General features: G+C 39.2%; 1 protein-coding gene across 2 annotated transcripts in view; it reads left to right on the forward strand.

Annotated features, from left to right (window-relative positions):
* Nucleotides 1-22,209, forward strand: part of serinc4 (serine incorporator 4) — a 27,164-nt gene continuing 4,955 nt past the window's right edge. The window contains exons 1-7 of one of the 2 annotated variants that reach the window (XM_079374725.1): nt 1-236; nt 18,514-18,681; nt 18,884-19,062; nt 19,343-19,422; nt 20,943-21,036; nt 21,450-21,661; nt 21,837-21,932. In XM_079374725.1, coding sequence (XP_079230851.1) covers nt 210-236; nt 18,514-18,681; nt 18,884-19,062; nt 19,343-19,422; nt 20,943-21,036; nt 21,450-21,661; nt 21,837-21,932 — 856 coding nt within the window. In that variant the 5' untranslated portion in view covers nt 1-209. Of the gene's footprint in view, nt 237-15,741; nt 16,157-18,513; nt 18,682-18,883; nt 19,063-19,342; nt 19,423-20,942; nt 21,037-21,449; nt 21,662-21,836; nt 21,933-22,209 lie in introns of those variants that run through there. The other variant, XM_079374724.1, reaches the window with a different exon arrangement.

Genomic DNA, 22,209 nt, shown 5'->3' on the forward strand with positions numbered 1-22,209 from the left:
TTAACAAAAAAGGAAGCCTTTTCAGAGCACACCTGAAGTACAGCACCTGCTCTTCTCACTAGAATGTTTACCATCTTTGAGGGATGTTACAAAGGGTTCATAGGAAGCCCTTCCCCATCATTACCAATCTATTTATTCTACTGTACGATTGATCTCTGACAGCCACTGGACTTGGAGATTTCCTCTGACAGCCGGATCAGTGGGAAGTGATGTGTTGTCGCTGTTGCTGGGCACAAGTAAGCTTTCCTGTATGTGATGGTAGCACTGTGTGAGTTTTAGCATTTAGAGATTGACCTAAAATGTAGCTCGATTTTTAATTTAGTAGGGCAGCACGCTTCAGTGAGAATGGGATTGAGCTGTTGCTGTTACATTAGTCAGTAGATGAAGAGGGCATGTAGAGAAAATTAAAGAGAACAAATTGTGCAAATGTAAATGTCTGAAGAGCTGACAATGAGTTCTATTAACAACACATCAAAGTTTAAAAATACAGCCTTCAACAGATCTCCATACATTTTTACTTTAAAAAAAAAATACTTTTACAGTATTTTTCAACTGCTTACACATTAAATTTTTACTTGTCACACAATTTCTGAAACCTGACACTCAAACACCAGAAGCACACACCAAATCTGCACAACCATATACACTAACCCTTTGACTCTTGCACTTTTTGCAAAACACAACACACCATTCTTTATGTAACAAAAATCTAACAGGAATTAATATTATGGCAAAAGTGTTTGCAAATGTTTGCTTTTGAGAAGTGTTTGTGATATTTTGAATGCAGTGCTTCATTTTGCAAGAAATGTGAGGCATTTTGCATTTTGTGTGCGCAATTATTGGATTTGTGTGTAAAGTTTTGAAAAAAGGAGGCAAAGTTTTGAAAATGTGTTCAAGCAATTAAAAAAAAAAACAAGTACATTCTCATCACACTGCAAAAAAGCAATGTTTTTCCTCAGTATTTCTGTCTTGTTTTCCATTGCAAATGTCTAAAGATTCTTAAATCAGATGCAACATTTTGAACTGATATGATTAAAACAAGAACAAATATCTGCCAATGGGATTAGAAAAATATGCTTAATTCAAAGGGGAAACAAGTTGTCATACCTCGTTGATATTTTTTTTTTTCTTGTTTTAAGTATAAACTCAATTTTGTTAAAGGGGTGGTTGATTGCGATTTCACTTTTTTAACGTTAGTGTGTAATGTTGCTGTTTGAGCATAAACAATATCTGCAAATTTACAACGCTGAAAGTTCAATGGAAACGGAGATATCGTCTTTTAAAATTCTGGCAGTTTAATGCCTACAAAAACGACTGGTAAGGGACTACAACGAGTTACTTCCGGGTCCGATACGTCATGGACCCAGTTAAACCCCACCCCCGGGAACATGCAACAAGGGGGAGATGGTCCTCACTGCAGAACACAAGATCCAGGGGGCGTGGTTGGATCTAGATCCAACTCCTCCCACCTTACATTTACCTAAACCTACCCATCTCCACCCCTAGATGTGGATCCAACCCCGCCCCCTGTATCTTTGTTCTGCAGTGAGGGGCTACTGACGAAGGGGGCGAGGCCACTTATTTTCACATGAGAAGCGTTATACATGTGCTGAATTAAGGCTTTAATTAGGATAAAACTGTATATTAAAAGCTAACAGAAGCAGTAGCACTTACAGCATATCTAAAAGTATGAACCAACAACAAACAAAAAAACCCATACCATTAAAAGCCGTGCTTGCACAGGATCTGCGCGATCCTTGTTGTGGAAAATCTGATTTATTGAAATTGTGAAGACTGAAAATGAAAAGACAAAGTTTGTCTTTGTCTTGCTTTTTATTTCTGCAGAAATGATCAATCTATTCACAGAGGAAAAAGAGCTCTCCCAGCACCTGTTGTTTATACCATCCAAGAAGATACATTGTTGAAAACAGATAAAACCTTAACCAATCATGTTACTCTGTGCACATCACCCCATAACATATGCACACCTCATTTACAGCACATGTACATCATAATTATATGTTTAGTTATTAGTTCATGATTAACGCATATATATTAAAAATGTTATATGAGATTAGTACAACATATGCAAGAAAGACAAAATTCCCATAAAATTCCTTTTTGATCACTTATACTAACAAAATGTAGATACGACACATTACCCTTATAGCATACATCAAGCGTGTAAATTCACTAGGATTCAAAACACACCATCACTCTCATAAGGGTGAAAAAGCATTTGCATTATTTTTGTATGGAACATTCCTTAACATATAAGCAAGCTATAAAGAAGACAATAACTCTCGTTTTGGATTATAGGTAAGGAAAACAAAAAAAATCTTTGTGATATTAAAACAGAAGAAAAACTTTCCCTCGGGTTGCATTATCTCGTAACACGGACAGTGACCTGCTTTAAACCCTCGCTTAGTCTGCAACATGTAATATTTACTCTTTTTACTCTTCTTCAATAGATCTGCTGCAGGTGTCAGATTTTAGTATCTCTTTGGCCTTATAATTTTCATCAGAAAAGCTCACATTACTCTTACTTCCGTACAGGGCGTTGTGCATTACCATTTGATGAGCTACTGAAGATTCCATGGATGAATTTACAGCTCTCCTAATTATGCTCATTACACAGGGCCACGTACACAGGAAAAACAGAACCATAGTCAGTGCTGAGATGGCAATTAACCCAATGTATTCTGCTTTTTTCCACAAACCCTCAAACCAATTCCATCCCCACACATCATCAGCATTAACTTCCCTTGCTGTCAGCCTCTTTATTGCATTAGTCATGTTTTGAATACCCACATCTATCACATGGCCATCAGCATCATTATCAGGAATGTAAGTACAACAAGCTGTTCCCACAAGTACGCAGACCCCTCCAGAAGACGCAGTGAGCTGGTCCAGGGCGAGTCGGTTTTGCAGCGCAGTCAGCCTCAGTCCTCGCAGTTCCTCCTTGATGCCCTCCATCATTACCTTAGTAGTGTTCATGAAACTTATTAGTTGGTATCTCGAGACTTCAACTTCTATCTGAAGAAGGCTTACGCCAAGTGTAGGTATTACAGAGTGGAAGAACTTCTCTGCTCCATTCCACAGCCTGTTTTCCCTCATAACATAATTATCTCTCGTTCAGGTTGACTGTTTTGCTCGATCTTTCAATGTGGTTACTTTCCCTTCAATCTCTCTCTTGGCTCTTGTTAGACGTTCTCCAGTGTTGTTGTGAAGTTGTCCAGGTACCTTGACTACTAACGCTCCTCCATACAGCTCCATCATAGCACACGTACCTGTCCAATGTCTGGGTAGTGAAGTATAGACAACATGTCCACACAGCCAATACCAGTCTTCCAGCACACTGGAATCTTCGTCATCAGGTATATGAGTTGTGTTGCATGCTTCATGGCATCTCCTTCGTTCAGCTGCTGTAGACAATGAGAGATAGTGTCTACCCACTACCGATTGTGGTAGGCCTCTGTGTGGAAAAGGAATTTTAAGCAGACAGCTCATGCACATTTTCCTGGCTGCGTCACTTGTCGAGTCGGAGCTGTAGATTTCGCTGCAATGGTCAGAGGGTATATTTCCTAACAGCTCAAATCCCTTGCTGTTCTGGTAGCATGTTAGATTTCTAGGTGTTTCTTTCACAGTTGCAACTCGTCCAGCCACTCTTGACGGTTCTGATTGTCGCCCATTCACCTTCATCCTTCCCAATCCATAAGTGGTTATCTTGAGGTATATCTGTAACTGCGACTGCAATTGTTGTCAAGTATTTCATCACTTCCTGATCTGGATCTTGATAGGGTCACCAGTCCCCTCCCATTATACTGTGTGGAAGTTGAGCACACACATAACAGTCACCCAGTCCGTTCACCCTGGCAGTGTGGTTAATCAATCTCCACCACAAATTGTTTGCATATGAATGTGCAGGGTCTGGGTGGTCCAGCCAGTGCTCATCTCCTGTCTTTACTTCTCTGACTTGTATCAGGAGGGTCTGATTGATTGAATCAATGTGCAGTTTGTTGACGATGTCACTGATATTTTTGTTGTCACTGCTGTTGGAATGGCGGTTCAAATACATTCGGATGGATAGGGCTAGGGTAACAGTGAATATTATCAGAAGGATTAGGCTTACTGTTATTGCCCACAAACTTTCGTCAGTCGTTGACCAGTCCTTTAGCCGTCTTGTCTTTCTGCTTAATTCAAAGCATACCATCTTGTCAGGTACTGCCACGTGACTCCACAAAGTTTGGTTGATGTTACGAGAATCTGTCCTGTTTCTCTGTTCACTTGTGGATGGTGAAATAGTTTGCAATATGCAAATGCAACTGTCTGTCCTTCAGGTTGTACTGCTCTCCAACTGGTGGTTGTGAATATTGCTAGCACAGCACTGTCTTCTTTTATTATTTGACTAATTTGTCTGCTCAACTCTTGTCCCACAACTCTCCTGTAGTGGCGTTCTATGATTTGAGTGAATGGATATCTGGGATTCCACCAGAATGTTCTTGATCCTAGCAATCCTTGTTCCTCTACGGTGATTTCTAAGACTCGTCTCCTTGTTGTCATCCGTTGGCCTGTACTGACCTTAGATCACTCCCACACAGTTATGTTGCTGCATGTTCAGCTCCCTTACACCACTGTATGTTTGTTCACCTCAGTCAGTCAGACGTCCCCCTTGGCACGGGGCAGCGGTCAATCATTTTACTAGTATGTAGTGCCTTCTTGTGGTGCTGGAACCTTCCTTCAGTGGCTTGCATGCACCCACGTAGCTCTCTCTGCCACCTTCACCGCAGTCTTATCAGCAGGACCTGGAACGGGCCATTCCACCTTTTAGATTTCCAATGTTTCCTCCTCATGTCCTTGGTTACCACGAAATCGCCAAGCCTGATATCATGCAAGACTCCTTCAGCTGGCTTGGGCAGAGCGTCCTTGACCTGCTGAGATATCTGAGAGTGAACAAGGGACAAATTTTGACAGTAGTTTAGCATGTCATCTTCACACAAGGCTGTAGAGGGCAGTGGTCGTGGTTCTGGTCCTACTCCAATGGAAGTTGGCCTGCCAAACAAAATTTCAAAAGGACTCAAGTTAGACTTTGTCGATACCCAAAAATTGTCCCACTTGGGTGATGGCCTTGTTTGCAAAGGGTGTGCCATTGTCACTACTAATTTTTCTTGGTATTCCGCATCGGGGAACAATTTCAGACAGAAGTGCTTTCGCAACAGCATTAGCATTCTGATTGGATGTGGGAAAAGCCTCCACTCATCAATCATATCATCAATCAAGAACATATCAATCATAACCAAGCAAAACGTTTTACCTTCACATGGTGTCTATTCAATGAAATCAAACATTATGTGATCAAAAGGCTGATTTGGAATCGGGTGTGCCACTTGAGGCATCATTTGCCCTCTGCCCACATTGTTTGTGGCACAAATCATACATGATTGGCAATATTTATCGGCAAAGGAAGTAAATCCCTTTGTGAACCAATATGGATTTAGCAAATCAAACATTCCCCCCTTACTCACATGATCGAGACCATGTACAAGTTTTGCATAATGTGGGAAAAACTGTTTTGGCAGACATGGCTTGTCTTCAGTACTTAGCCACAGGTGGTTTTTCAGTTTGCACTCGGCCTTCACCCATTGTTTCTTCTCCTCTGGTGTTGCAAAAGCTAGCATAGCTGTGAGAGAATCAGAAGGGAGTGTGAATGAGTCATTGCTATCCGTTACACATATCAAAGAAGGCTCTGTTTTCATAGCTGCGTCCTTCGCAGCTGCATCAGCTCGTTTGTTACCTAGAGACACAAAATCATCACTTTTAGAGTGTGCTACACATTTACAGATAGCGATTGACTTTGGAAGCAAGATTGCTTCTAACAATGCTGCTATTCTATCATGGTTTAGAACAGGCTTACCATCAGGCTTTAGAAATTTCCTGTGTTTCCACAAAGCCCCAAAATCATGACAAACCCCAAAAGAATAACGAGACTCTGTGTAGATGGTAACTCTTTGCCCTTCAGCAATTTTGCAAGCCTCCGTCAATGCTACTAATTCAGCCGCTTGCGCAGAGCAATGTGCGGGGATCGCTCCAGATGTTATTGTTGCATATGCAGCGGTTACAGCGTAACCTGCTCTGTTTTTGCCAGTTTTTGGGTCTCTAGATGCTGAACCATCAACAAATAGAATTAAGTCAGCTTTTTCTAAAGTGTTTTCTTTTAAATTTGGTCTTGGTGTACAGACCTGTTCCAATATGGCAACGCAATCATGTTCTTCCCCATCTTTCTCCGTGGGGAGCAGTGTAGCAGGATTTAATACTGTGCATCTTTTTATCGTGATGTTTGGCATTTCCAACAAAATTTTTCTCATCAACAGTTTGTACAAAATTTCTCTCAGGATCTGGGAGTCCCAGGGTTGGTGATGTTTGTAATAATATTTTTAAGTTCTCAAATGCTTTCTCTGCTTCTGAGGTCCATGTCAGTTTGTCATGTGGTTGCAAGCCCTTCCTGTGAGCCAAAACGCTCAGAGGTGATTACTCAGTAGCATAATTTGGAATGAACGTTCGACAATATGAACACATGCCCAAAAATGACATTAGTTGCTTTTTCGTGACAGGCTTTGGAATCTTTTAAATTGCCTCTTTCCATTTCTCAGCCAGAGATTTACCATCTTTAGTGATGACATGACCTAAAAATGTCACCACTCTTTTTACAAATTGCAGTTTTGACAAACTGGCCTTGTGTCCTTCAGCAGCTAAATCTTTTAACAGTTTCACATCATCCACGTATTGAAGGTTTCAGCTGCAATGGCTCTAAGCTCCTTCTCAGTGCTTCGTTAAATATTGTTGGCGATTCTGAATAGCCCTGGCAGAGCCTCGTGAAAGTGTAGGCCTTACCATTAAAATTAAAAGCAAACCAATATTGGCTGTCTTTGTGAACTGGCACAGAGAAGAAAGCATTAGATAAATCAATAACTGAAAACAACTCAGCATCGCTTGGCACTTGTGACAAAATTGTATATGGATTTGGAACATTTGGAGCTCGTGCTTAAACTGCTTCATTCACGGCCTGCAGATTTTCCTCTGCTGTCCCCACCCAATTCACATGAAACATACACATCTTTACAAATAAACCAATGTCTTCCCAATGGTCATTGTTCTTTTTGAACAATGAGACATGTGGAAGAGAATCAACAACACCAAAAAAACTTTGCTGTTCATTCCTCAAATCAACAGTTACAGCACATCTATTTTCTGTCCAGATTAACCATTTCAAGTCTATTGTGTCTGTACATTGAAACCATTTTTGTTCAAACATTTAATCTCTTCCAAATGATACATGTGCTGAGCAATGTAAATCAGAGAATGGCATGATTTCAGAATTAGGTGAAACTCTGTACTTTGTAGCATTGACAAGTTTTTCACATAATTCATCATCTTTCAGTTTCCACTGGTAAATATACAACTGCGATTGTTGAATTTTGGCTAAAGTGTGAATTTGGCACTGGGCCACTTGAATTCCATCTGGGCTGGCTAATAGACAAACACCCAGTTTGCACATTAAATCTCTTCCTAATAAATTTTGAGGGCAGCTTTGTGACAGAAAACAATGCTTAAAACTTGTGCCATTCTCATCCGCGCATCTCAATGGAACAGTGAAATATTCTTTCACAGTGTGGCCAGATGCAGAAGTTAACCAAACAAAATTTCAGCTTAATTTTGGAATTGGATCTATTTCATCCATTCTAATTACAGAATTACTAGCCCCGCTGTCAGCTAGGAAAGTCATTTCAATTCCTTTCACCCATAATCTGATCTGTGGCATTTGTTTATACGCTAAATCATTCAAATTACTATATGTGCCTATTTTCTTAAAAGAAGACTTGTCATTTTCTAGTCTTACAATGTGATCATGTATCAAAGCAAGCATATTTTCTTCATTCCAATTAGCATCGTTAGTAAGTGTGTGTGTTTCATTCTTATCTGTGCTGCGTGGCCTTGGTGGACTTTGCTTCTGACTCCCCCCTCCTTCTCTGGTTTCTGCTGCGAAAGTCTCTGTTGTCAGTCTGCCTTTGCCTTTGCCGGTCCAGCCACCGCTTGACCCATCAAAGCTGGGCACACAGCCATATCACCCTGCAGCCCAAGACCGGTTGCCCACTGAAGCTAAGCAGGGTTGAGCCTGGTCAGTACCTGGATGGGAGATCTCCTGGGAAAACTAGGTTGCTGTTGGAAGAGGTGTTAGTGAGGCCAGCAGGGGGTGCTCACCCTGCGGTCTGTGTGGGTCTTAACGCCCCGGTATAGTGACGGGGACACTATATTGTCAAAAAGCACCGTCTTTCGGATGAGACGTTAAACCGAGGTCCTGACTCTCTGTGGTCATTAAAAAAAATCCCAGGATGTCTTTCGAAAAGAGTAGAGGTGTGACCTCGGCATCCTGGCCAAATTTCCCCATTGGTCTCTGACCATCATGGCCTCCTAATCATCCCCTTACACTGATTGGCTTCATCACTCTGTCTCCTCTCCACCAGTAAGCTGGTGTGTGGTGGGCGTTCTGGTGCACTATGGCTGCCGTCGCATCATCCAGGTGGATGCTGCACACTGGTGGTGGACGAGGAGACACCACCCCTCACAATGTAGAGCGCTTTGAGTGCTTAGAAAAGCAGAAAAGCGCTATATAAATGTAATGAATTATTATTATTATTACTCCAACTTCCAGTGTTCCCTCTCTCCGCAGTAACAAGAAACATCTGGATCGATCTGAGACCGTCTCTGTCCTCTGCCTCTCCCGCGCCCCCGTCCTCGGCCTCTATTATTCATACCTTGTCTCGGCGGGCCTTTGTACATCGTCAGAATTGTCAGTTGAAGCTCTTTCTCCTTTTTCTTTCCCCCTCTTTCTTCCAGCAGTCTTTCAGCATGGAGGGCATGCTGCCTTATCTTTTCCAGTTTCTCGTCCTCCCATCCGATGCAAGTTTGTTTGATGATCGCAGCTATTTCAATCCACTCATGAGACTGCTTCGCAGATGAGATTCCCACATCTGTGGAACTTCTCCTCGTTCATCTGGTTCTAGCATTCCGCTGAATTTGTTAAACGATTCATACAGACACATGTAATAGTCGTCAACAGACTCACTTCTCTTTTGCGTGCAGTAGTTGATTTTGGTGGTGTTCACTCTGACTGAAAAATCAGTCTTGATCCGTTGACACAGTGTTTCCACTGCTTGACGATAGGCTTCATTGTCAGCGTGATTCCTGTCTGCATTCTTCCTTTGGCCATTGCCCGTGGGGAAATGTGGTCTTATTTTGTGTCAGTCTGTGGCCCCCAGTTTGAGCATAAGCAAACGTTTCAGTTCTTGCATGGTGGGACTAAATTCTTGACAGAATTGCTCCAAGTTGTTTGCAAACTTTTCTCCAGAGTCTTTGGGGTGAGACAGGTGTGTCATAGCCTCTTTCAAGTCTTTCTCATTCCATGGTCAGGAAACCATCACAGTTCCTTGCGGTGCAGCCACTTGAATCATGAGGAAAATTCCCATGTGCTCTCCTCTTTCCTCCAGTTCACCCTTGTTAAGGGTGTCCGGTTGCAGTGTCACTTTCTCATGAGCTTTAGATCTGGTGCTTACTCCAGTCACGGAGTATTTCATTGCTCTGATGCCGTCGCTGATAGCAGACAGTGTGGATGATGATGATGTTGTCGAAGTTGTTGCAGGGGCGGGTGTTTGCTCTCCTCTTGGCAGTTCAAAGATCTGTGCTTGTCTCTCGTCAGGCGGTGTGAGCACCGGTGCGGTTGCAGCTGCGCTGTAAGATGGAGGCAGCACTGGTTGCAGCGATGGTAGCTGTATGTGAGGCTGTTATGGCATCTGTTGATAGGGGTGAGGCCAGGAGTCCAGATCAAAGTCCACTTTGGCACACTGCAGTTCTCTAAGGGGATAAAGAGAAGAATTTTGAGCAGTATGATCTGTTCTTTTGTCAGCCCTTGCTGCAGAGTTATCAATTTTTTGTTCGTTTCCAAATGGCAGCTCCTTTGAAGCCTGTCTTTTTTCTCTGTGTTCTGCTTCTTCAACCCAGTAATCTAAATATTTCCTATGTTTCTGAAATTTGTCTTTTTGTTTGTTTTTAATTTTTTTGAAAATCTCTTGATTTGTTTTCACATATTTCCAAGCTCTCTTTTACTCTGTTCAGAGCCGTTATGCTAAACGTACCCCTTTTGGGAAAACCATGATTCTCAACCCACTCGGGTATCACTTCCATGATTCTTTTCCCATATTTCTTTTTCATTTCATTATAAATTGGACTGTCCAAATCATCTAGATCGATCTTAGACTTGACATTTCCAGACCCCATTTTTGCAATCCAAGACTTTACCTGGAATGCGTCCTCTTTCCCTCACACGTGATCATCACCACCGTGTGGCTTCGCGCTTACTCGCACAAAGTCTTGTCACCCCCTTGTCTTGCTTCCTTGCAAGACGGTCCTGCTTACTTGCAGACCTCTTTTTCACTTATCCGTGAAAAAAAACCTGTTTCATTTACTCGTGAAACCAATGGGTGGCTCGGCTTTGCATCATAAAATCTGGGAATATCAAACCTCAATTTACCAAATGAAAACCCACTCTGGATCACAAATAAATTATTTTAAGTTTCAGGACAATTGGATTTTCAAAATCTGTCTCACCGTTTGCAGCTCGCGTTTTCTGATCCATTGAGAGACCAGCAGTGAAGGTCCAGAGCCCTCAGACGTCAGTCCCCCCTTCCCTGAAGCCATTCGGGCTAATCCCTTTTTGGGTTAAGGTGATCAGCCAACTAATGTCCTCAGGTCTCAGACGATCAGGTGTGGAATCCCGTCACTTGTCGCCAAGAATTGTTGTGGAAAATCTGATTTAATGAAATTGTGAAGACTGAAAATGAAAAGACCAAACAAAGTTTGTCTTTGTCTTGCTTTTTATTTCTGCAGAAATGATCAATCTATTCACAGAGGAAAAAGAGCTGTGAGCAGAGTGATACCCCACTCTCCCAGCACCTGTTGTTTATACCATCCAAGAAGATACATTGTTGAAAACAGATAAAACCTTAGCCAATCATGCTATTCCCCGGGCGCTGCAGCATAAAATGGCTGCCCACTGCTCCGGGTGTGTGTGCACGTTGGATGGGTTAATGCAGAGCATGAATTCCGAGTATGGGTCACCATACTTGGCAGTATGTCACTTCACTTCACTCTGTGCACATCACCCCATAACATATGCACACCTCATGTACAGCACGTGTACATCATAATTAACACCTATAGTTCATGATTAACACATATATATATATATAAAATGTTATATGAGATTAGTACAACATATGCAAGAAAGACAAAATTAAAAATTTCCATAACATCCTCTTCACTAATATCCTCTGTGTCTCATTCGGGCTCAAATTGATAAGCAATATAGAGGACGCCATTGTTTACAATACAACCGGAGCACATGCCGCTGAGCTGAGGGGCGGGACGTTTAGACATGAAGTAGAGGCAGTTTAGCCAATCACAACACACTGGACCAGCTAACCAATCACGTATTTCTGAGGGAGGGGCTTCATAAAACCAGGAAATAATCGGGGCATTTATCAGAGAAGGGACAGAGAGGTGTGGAATAAAGGTAATTTATGTGAAAAATAATGATTTTTTTTTTAAAACGAAGCATGAACACATGTTTGACTGCACCCCATAAACACAATCAAGCCTAAAAAAAAAACAGTCAACCTCCCCTTTAAATGTCTCAGGAAAGAAAACTTCATATCTTCAAGTAAATGTATCTTCATATAAGAGTTATTTTTAGATATTTGTATTGGAAAACAGAAACTGAGGAAGATGTTAATTTTTGCTGTGAAAGCAACATTGAATGTTGTGACTGTGACAAAGAATTCATAACTTTCTATTCCAATTTAAGACCTTTTTAAGAACTTAATTTGTGGAAGGGTGAATTAAGACTTTTTAAGACCCATATAATCACAGAATTTGGAAGGGAATAAACAATCCATTCCTTTAAGATTATTATTATTATTACTGAACATATTTGTTCAGTACATTTAATGTGTTGTTTTTTCATTTATTATATTTTCTACAGTAATTTTTGCAAAGCATTTGTTTATTTATCTATTTAGAGTAACCTGTTTATCTCCTTATGGTTTTTTTGTCTTTTTTTCAAAACTTTACACACCCCTAATCCAACAGTTGCACACACAAAATGCAAAATGTCTCACATCTCTTGCAAAATTAAACACTGCATTCCAATATCACAAAACATTCGCAAATACCTTTGCCATAATATTAATTCCTGTTAGATTTTTGTGTGTTACATAGAGAATTGTGTGTTGTGTTTTGCAAAAAGTCAAAGGCCGATAATTAGTGCATGGTTTTGCAGATTTGGTGTGTGGTTCTGGTGTTTGAGTGTCAGTTTTCAGAAATTGTGTGACAAGTAATGTTTTTGTGTGTAAGCAGTTGAAAAAAACTGTATAAAATGCTAAAAGTTAATGCAGTGACAACATTTAACATTATATTTTGATCTAATAACACAAGCAGTACCCTATTTGTTGGACATTGCATGAATGTAAGCGTTCATTCTCTTAAAGGCCAGATTGTAGAACCGTGTGTGTGTGTGTGTGTGTGTGTTTGTGTGTGTGCATCTGTGGATGAATGTTTCCCATCACTTATTCTAAAGCCCATGAAATAACATAGATCAAATGTTTCTCATGGGCCTAGCTGAGTGATTTGCATTGTATGTTGTCAGCCGTTCTTTTGTTCGAACAAAAGACGTTCTAGTGTCCCTCTCTCACTCAAGGCCCCCAATTATTGAGTGAAAAGACCTCCAGTCATTCTGGATGTTTCACTCTGAGAGAGAGATTAGAGGTTCATTGAGTATACACGTTGTATACTTTAAAAGACTCTAATTGGTTTAGAAAAGTTCATGTCTGTGTGATTTAGCTAAACAAGGATTAAAGCTGCTAAATTAAACTCTCAGTTCCTAGTAAAACATTTTTATGCACCTATTTACAGAAGAAATAACACTGATTCATAAAGCAGAATGTTAGTTACAAAAACAGGCAAATGTATTCCTCTCTTAACCTATTTCATAGACTTTTCTTAAGAGAGAAAAATACAATGCCCGTGCTGTAATGTGCTGCCACTGTGATAGCTGCATCCCACAAACAGTGTTATGTAATGATATTGTGTCTAGCAAGGTTTTGGCCACATGACTCTGTGGAACTGTCAATACTCTGAAAAGTTCTTTCCAGACTGAAATAGTACACAGAGTCTGTACTGAGAGAAGTATTTAAACAACAATAAACTCAAACAGTCATTTGAAAAGCTTCTGTTCACATGGAGTTCTGCTTTACAATCACATCCCGCTATTCATTTCCTTGCTGGATTTTCAGGGACATAAACAAATAGGTCAAATTACTGCACTAGACCTACCGAGCATTAGTTGATTGGAGCATCTTTATACAGGTGACTGTCACACTCGGCAGTGTTGTTGTTGTTTTTTCACTACGTTGCTTTTTAGATTTTCTAGGTAAAAAAACTAGATGGACATCTTTGACAGTTGCGTTGAGCCTTGCACTTTTTTCGGTGCCTCGTGCTTGAGCACCATATGTTTGGAACTATAACATGTCAAGGATAAAACTAAAATATTCCAGGAGAAAAAACAATTCCATGAACAATGTATAAAGAACATTTTTGAGAACGCTATAAAAGACTAGAAACCTCGCCAGAAAGTTCTGAAAGCTGAAGTTCTGAGAATAGTCCCTGTTAGCTGGGTTGACACTTTTGACATTTGAAGATATATAACAAGAAAAAGTGTTTACATTAAAGAATGCTTTTCTTGTAAATGGCAGCAGAAAGGGATAGTTTAACAAAAAATATAAATTCATCATGTATGACTTTCTTTCATCTGCAGAGTGCAAAAAGAAAGGTAATAGGCCTACTTTACTTTAACATGACGTAATATTACGTTTCATATATTTACTATAATATTAAATAAATTGTGCATAATTACAAACAACTACCCCTTAACCAAGGGTTGTAAAATACTTGAGTAGTTTTACTTAATTACTGTACTTGAGTATTATTTTGGGGGATTTGTGCTTTATTCAAGTACAATTTAAACTGACTACTTGTACTTTTACCTGATTATATTTCTGAAGAAAAAACAGTACTTTTTACTCCTTACAGTTTTAGCTTAACTTGAAAAGTACTAGTTACATTTTTGCCTTTTTCATTTGATCTTTTGCACATTAAATATGGTAAACTTTGAAAATCAAACATTTTCGTGACCGCTTTATGTGAAAGCCAGTGAGGTTTGTTTTCATGCATTTCAGCTTCAGATATAACTTTTCAGTATTAAATTTTAAATTAAATGTTACAAATCTCCAAAAGTCTTTAAAATAACATTGTATGTTAAATTAATTGTAAATCATGTTTAATAATGATTTTCAATTAATTTGCCAGGGAGTGGATATATATTGAATAACAATTAGGGCTTTTTTTGTTGTCTAAATAATTACATGATTTGCTCATTAATTAATCTAATTAGTCACAAAAAATTAGATATCAATATTTGCTGAGAAAAAAAAAGTTAATTTAAGTTAGGGGCAGGTTTGGTGGTTTGGCTAGGTTTAAGGGGTGGAGGTTGGGTCAACAGCGGTCAATTAAATTAATTACAGATTTGTGTTTTCAAATAAGTTCAATGTAAAAACATGTATGTACACAATAAGTGCATTGTAATTTATAAGGACATAGTTAAGGACACTTAATATCAAGTGGGGCTGTAAATACATTTAATTAGTGTTACTCTGTACTTATTTGGGTAATTACACTGTAACGGCATCACCTTAAAAATTTAACCAGAAGACACTGTGAAAAATTAAATGAAAGTCAGTGTAGTCCAGTGTTGTTTGAACCACAACTTTCTGTAGAATATATTATTTTGGGTTCCTGAATCAACATCACAACAGTCATGTACGATGTCAAATCTGCACATGATGCTGAAGGCTAACGATTCAAGTGGGCCTGTGTTTGCCAGACCCTTGTGGTCTGGATTAGTGTGTCATTCTACCGGAGAGAGAAGGTCACCCAGGCTGAGACGAGGACTAAAAACTCCAGGATAATCCCAGTACACATCCCCACACATACACTCTGACCTAAATATAGAGCTACCGGCCGCTCTGCACGCTGACAACTCATAACACAACCCGTAACACTACAGAGACATGACACACTGTTACATATATGATGATTATCCACATATATGATTCGTATCCACTTCATTATAACGACTGAAATAATTGTGAAGATTTAGTATGTGAAGTTTGTTGAATTGTAGCCCATTTTACGTTAGGCTGTGGTCAATGTATGCAAAAAAATGCAGGAATGGACCTGTGCCACTTTTCTTGTGCATTCCTCCAAACACTCGCTTCATTCGCGTCCCTCTTTTTCTGGGTCAAAAGCATAATGACCAGAGGCCTCTTTAAAGTCAGACAAGTGAACGGTTGCTAAGGTGTCACTTAGCCAAAAGGGGGGATCCAAAGGTATGTCTACTTTGAGAGAGAATCACAAAATCGCAAGTGATTACATTATTTTGCCCTAAAGCGATTAGGACCCGGTAGCAATCTTATTGCGTGTGATGGTGCTCTGGAGCTGGTGCACTGGAGCGAGGGGGAAGGGAGGGACAGATGGGCCAACACATATAACCTGCCCCCTCCTCCCGCTGCTCTTGTTGCCTAATCTCACTGGGTGAGTACAGGCGACCGGAGGGAGGGCAACTGGGCATCCACCCTTGCTCACACACTCTCCTGGCACCATTCGATGCCACCAGGCTGCTCGTATAGGATATGCGAACATGTTCCCACGAGAGCGAAATGAGGGCATGCATTTGGAGATCCGTGGAACTACACCTGCAGGAGAAACTAGCTGAGGACTCTTTCCTGTAAAGCGGAGGAGCTCCTACAGATTATACAGTGTCCTGACCCTGGCTGGTTATAGTATATACTTTTTTTATTTTATTGTATTTTTTCTGGCGGTCTTGTTTTAATGACTAATCGCCCTTGAGAAATAAGCAGCCATGTCGACTTCTCAAGCTTTACACCACAGCGGTGTCTACAACTATTTCCTGAACATGGTGGCTTATCAGGTGAGAGAGAGAGAGAATGACATATCAGGTTTGTCAGATGATTTTATTTTTTTCAGCGATCTCTGTTCACTGAAACACAAGAAAAGTTTTATTCAAGCTTCTCTTATAAGAATCTAATCTGCCTTTGTAGAACTGAAAGAGAATTTATGATGAACGATAGACATAAGGAACCTGCCTGTTTCTAATGTCATTTATCATATAACTAGTATATTTTCAGTCACTGGATTTTCAGATGTTTTGGCTGTGGCTTTAGAAAACAGTTGGATTACTGAAAAGAAAATATTGAAAAGCTTGTGACGTGACACTGTGTGTTTACAGGCTGTCATAATGCTCTTAGTCCTTAGCTCATTTAATTTTTTTATTGTATCAGCTATTTAACCCTGCATTAGTGCATTTTCATTTGAATAACTTTTTAAGTATTATTTAAGTAAGTAGCAGTTGTGCTTAATCACCAGATTCAGAATAGAACAATCCACCTTTAAACTTTAATTCCACTACTATTTTAAATGACTAGTATTTTTATTGCACTGTTAAAGTTGTTTGGTCAGTTGTTGTTGTTCGGTATGCAAAGGTAAAACTCCTCTCTCAACAAAAATGCACAGACATCATGGAAAGTGCTATCTGTCCAATGTAATTAAGAGGATGGATGACTCATTCTATCATCATGAGCTTTAAGGGTCAGTGTGTTTTCATCCTCCTTCACTGGCTGTAGGAATATTGCCACTGATTTATTAAGAGCAGTTTGAGTTCTAGAGTAAATAGACAGCTTGTCTAAAGTGAATTTTAAGTACAATGCAGTGATGCACCATCAGTGAACTTTTAGACGTTTTTTTTTATATATAAATGAACATTTATAAAATAAATTAATGATAAAACAGGGGTAGCCCTATTTAATTTAGTTAATAAGGAAATGACTTGTAATCAAGGGTAGATGATTTATTTGTTTGTGTAATAAACACATTGTTTTGTCATTTTATTTCTTTGATATGTGAGATTCACTGATAAAACCATCAATTTCTATAAAGGACAAAATCAAATCTTCCAGCCGGTACCAATATACTGAGTCATGGTAAATTAGGCCAAAAATATTCTGCTGTCCTTCAAAACTAATTTTCTTTATTTAATAATTGCACCTGAGGGTTTTATTTCTAAACAGCTATATGTCAAATCAAATCTCCCGATCATTTACTTACTTTCATGTCATTCCAAACCTGTTTAACTCGTTTTCTTCTGTGGAACATAAAAGAAACTTTTTGTCCATACAGTGAAGTCAGTGAGGTCCAAAACAACACTGGTTCTTCATTGACATTCATTGCATGAACAGTTGAACAAATATCATTTGTGTTTCTGAGAAGAAGGAAAGCCATACGGGTTTTGAACATCATGAGGGTGAGTAATAACAGAATATACAGTTTGGGTGGATCATCCCTTGTGCTGTGTTTTAAAAAGAAAAATGCATCACCTAATTTGATGTTCCTGGTCAAAAATGTTCAGCCTTTAAAAAAATAGCTTGTAAATCTCTCACTGTGCTATATTATCACCAAATTTTATTAATCTGCACCTCAGTTTTGGAGTGAACATTGTGTACAATTTTGGCCAAGTTCACTCAAAAACTGAGGTGCGTAAGCTCAGATCATGAGGCCTACAATCAATTAGTTCCAAAGAGAAATACAAAATCTATGCTAATAGAAAAAAAAACATGTTGCCAAAAAGATTGATATATGGTAAGAATATACCATAACAAGACATTTGTAAAATACATTTTGTAGGTCGGTCATTTTTGATCGGGAACACCACAAGTGTATCAACGAGAGAAATCACAAAAAAGTACTATTAATATTATCAAAAAATGTTTGGGAAGTTGTTATATCATGTGTGAGCAAAGTCAGTAAGCTTTAGTCCAGTGTTAACTAGTATTTTTAAGAAAAAAAAAATCCTCCAGGCCAAAATGACTGGAACACAACATAAGGTCAATTGCAAATGGGTTAGAGATTTTAGGGTTCAATTGAGAATTACTATAAATTTTGAAGGATTTTCCCTGTATTTCAAAAAGTGAATGACTGCAACAGGATATTGGATTGAAGCACGGTGTTAAACATTTCGGAAAGATTTTTCACTATAACACGTGCCGTTATCATTCCAAATCCTGTATATGCTCATAAAAGATGGATTGTTAATCTGTAAAGTCAGTGGGAACCGAGTTTCAGACCAATCTATGCTTCTGGGTTTAGCTGAGGATAAAAGATGCTTGGACCTCATCCAGGCAACCAGCCCCAATCCATCAGAAAAAAATCCAGATGCTTTGAGTGAACTCGATTAATCCCAAACCCTAACCGGTCTACTTTTCTTTCCATTAGATATGCTGCTGCTGTGGCCCGGCACCATGTTCCCTGTGCTGTTCCTTCTGTCCGCCCGTCAAAACATCAACCACCACGCGGATCATGTACACGTTATTCCACATCCTGGCCTGCACTGTCTCATGCCTCATGCTGTCTAAGACCGTGTCAGAGGCAGTGAGGGAGAATGTAAGTTGTTTACAAGTTGCACAGGCTCCTGTGGTTTTAGCCTAGTTTTATGTAAACACCCCAAACTCTGCTTCGTTTGTAGTCTCATCCAATCAAATCTTGGCTGATCTGCTTGGCAGGACACACACCAGCTACACATGCCAGCAGTCTGTGCCCTACAAAAACGCTGTGTCACGCAATAACAGATGCCATTCTTCCTCAGGTGCCGTTCTTTAACGTGGTGTGTGATGAGGCTCATGGTGGAGGAGACTGTCAGATGCTGGTGGGCTACTCTGCCGTCTACAGGGTGTGTTTCGGCACAGCTTGTTTCTACTTGTTGATGGCCATCTTCCTCATTGATGTGAAGTCTAGTCAGGATTTCCGAGCCCTCATTCATAACGGGTCAGTTTTATTATTCCCTACACTCTTTAAAATAAAGGTTCTTTATTGGCATCTATGGTTCCATGTTAAAGGTTCTTATAGGAAGTTGCTGAGAAAAGTTAAGAGGAAGAACATGATATGCACAAAGGTCAACCAGATCTTTGGAGGTGCTTGTAGGACCAACCCCAACAGATTTTGGACTGTGAATATATGACATGTTGGCTCATCCATTTAACAGGTTTTTTGAGTTACTTAATATAAATAAACTAACACAACACTTATTCTCCTCATCCTCACTTAGGTTCTGGTTTCTGAAGTTTATCACCATGCTTGGAATGATTGCTGCTGCCTTCTTTATTCCCACAGAATCCTTTTTGCATGGTGAGCTGATCATCTCTGAAGGCTTACATTTCTGATCAATAATATATAGGCATGCACCGATATCAAAATTTGCGAGATCGGATTGATACCAATAAATCCAATAACAACACTATAGTTCAAAATTGTGAGGTTAGTATTTTTTAATTTTTGTTTTGGACACAAGAACACATTATTGTGGTCAAAAGTGAGCAAAAACTATTATAAAATTGCAAGATTTCCATTTCAAATAAATGCTGTTCTGTTCATCAAAGTGTCCTGAAAATAAAAATGTATCAAAGTTCTATGAAAATGTCTCTGCAATCTAGACTAAAGTCTCAAAATCGAATTATGAGATAAGCATTAAAATTTTATTTAACCATCAAATTCATGATGATTTCAATCTTACAATTTCACAGAATTGTATTTACCTTATGAAGGATGATTTTTATGTTGTTTTCACAGCCAGGGTAACAAATATTAAGTACAACTGTTTTCAACATTGATAATAATAAGAAATGTTTCTTGAATGCCATATCTGTATATTTCTGAAAGATTACGTGACACTGTAGACTGAAGTAATGACTGCTCACAATTCAGCTTTCACAAGAAAAAATGACATTTTAAAATATATAAAAATAGGAAATAGTCATTTAAATAATATTCACAATTATACTATATTTTTTAAAATAAGAGACTAATTTAAAACACATTAACAAAATTTTACTGACTCCAAACGTTTGAACGGTAGTGTGTGTTATAGCCAATTCTATAATTAAGTCATGATTAATCAGAATTCTGCTTTGTTTAAATAATAATACTAATACTACTACTACTACTACTACTACTAATAATAATAACAACGCTAAAAAACTAAAAGTGAAGTTAGACATTCACAACATTATAATGTACAAGTATGAAAAATATATATTCATTTTGAGTTGGACTAAATATTGAATTTAACTGTGTAATTAAAATAGTTTTAAACATAAATGAGTGTTATATGATGGTCTAAATGTGAAAATAAGGGAAATGAGAATGCATAATTAAATATTCAACATTGATAACCATTAATGAATCTCTAAAATTGGAAAATAACCGATACGATACCAATATATTGTGCATCCATATGATATGGGAAAGGAAGTATATCGATGAAAACATGGAGATGGTAGTGAATAGTCTGGATTTAAAGTGATTATGTGCTTAATGGGATTATAGAGGCTCATGGCTCTGGCTAGTCTGGATAATGTGAATTGCACTTTATTTAAATCCACCAGGTGACACTATAGACACACTGAACATTTTCCATTAGCGCACAAAGTGGGGATTCACTCAGTGGGCCTCATTAATGAAAGAACCTGAACACTTCTTTTAAAATTGCTTTTTCGTAATATGTTCAATTCAGTGTGAAATTTTTACAGACAAACTGTTTATGTATGGCTTTTTTTTGCTCAAGATTCAGAATTAAGCCCAGTGTCCCATGAATCTCAGTTCACTGGATTTCAATTGAAACTTTTCTCTTTTCTCCTCTCTTCATGTAGCCTGGCATTATGTTGGAGTAGTGGGAGGCTTTGCTTTTATCCTCATTCAACTCATTCTCATCACTGCTTTCGCTCATACATGGAATAAAAACTGGTGAGTGAAGAAACTAGGTTCGCACAGACAGTGTAGGTACGACCTCCTAAAACAACCCTGCAATAACCCACAACAACTAGACTACTGTAGGAAAGCACCCATTATCAGACCATCTGGTTCGTGTCTCGCTCTGGAATGATAAAATATCTCCCTCCACAGTTTTAGAGCAGTAATCTCGGTCCTTCACTCCCTTCCTTTTTCTCGCTCTGGTATCTCACTTATTCATATACTCATGCATACAAACATTCAATCTCCCCATTTTCCTTCTGATATCCAGCTTCCCCCAGATGTTTGTGGAGTATACCTCAAGCCATTTTGAGGCAGAAAGTCATCTTAACACAATGGAATTGTGAATTCTCCTTTTCGATCTAGACGTGAGACGTCACTGATTTCACCCCTTCTCTCATTTCCAGGTTAACCGGTGCAGCTGAGAATAAGAGGTGGTACGTGGCAGTCATGTGTGCTACCCTCTTTTTCTACACCATCGCTACCATGGCCTTCACTTTCATGTACAAATACTACACTCACCCAGCGGGATGCCACCTGAATAAAGCCCTGCTATGGACTAACCTGGCCCTCTGCACCATCATGTCCTTTATCGCGGTCACTCCATGTGTGCAGCAAAGTTAGTGATCTGTTTCTGTTCTCTCACCAAAACAATAGTTCAGTAGCTTATTTTAGCAGTTTTGATATAAACAAATCAAGAAAAGATAAAGGTTTTGTGGGAATGCTCTTGCAACAACTGAACCATAAATTTAACTCTCATTTAAGCTGACAATTAGTTTTGCTGTCCCCCTCAGAGCAGCCCCGCTCAGGACTCCTGCAGGCTTCCATTATTTGCTGCTATGTCATGTACCTGACCTTCTCAGCTCTATCCAGCCGTCCACCAGAGAAGGGTAAGTCGGAAAGACTGCTTGTCATACGCAAAACAGATTGAGGTCTTAAGGCAAGATACTACAGGCAAAACCATTATTTTTTTCATGCACTGGTAAATTTTTAGATTTTGGGCTATTTTGCTCTCATAACATGTCTTCTGTCAGACTAGTGTAAAGAAAACATCCAAAATAAACAACTTGCGTCAGTAGATTGCAATTATAATACGTCTTTAAAGGCCATTTTCTCAAAATGAGGCACTTCAAACGCACTTATGTCTTTTCCTGATTTATATAACAT

The sequence above is a fragment of the Barbus barbus genome (assembly GCF_936440315.1).
Source record: "Barbus barbus genome assembly, chromosome: 2".
In the NCBI taxonomy this organism is placed as follows: domain Eukaryota; kingdom Metazoa; phylum Chordata; class Actinopteri; order Cypriniformes; family Cyprinidae; genus Barbus; species Barbus barbus.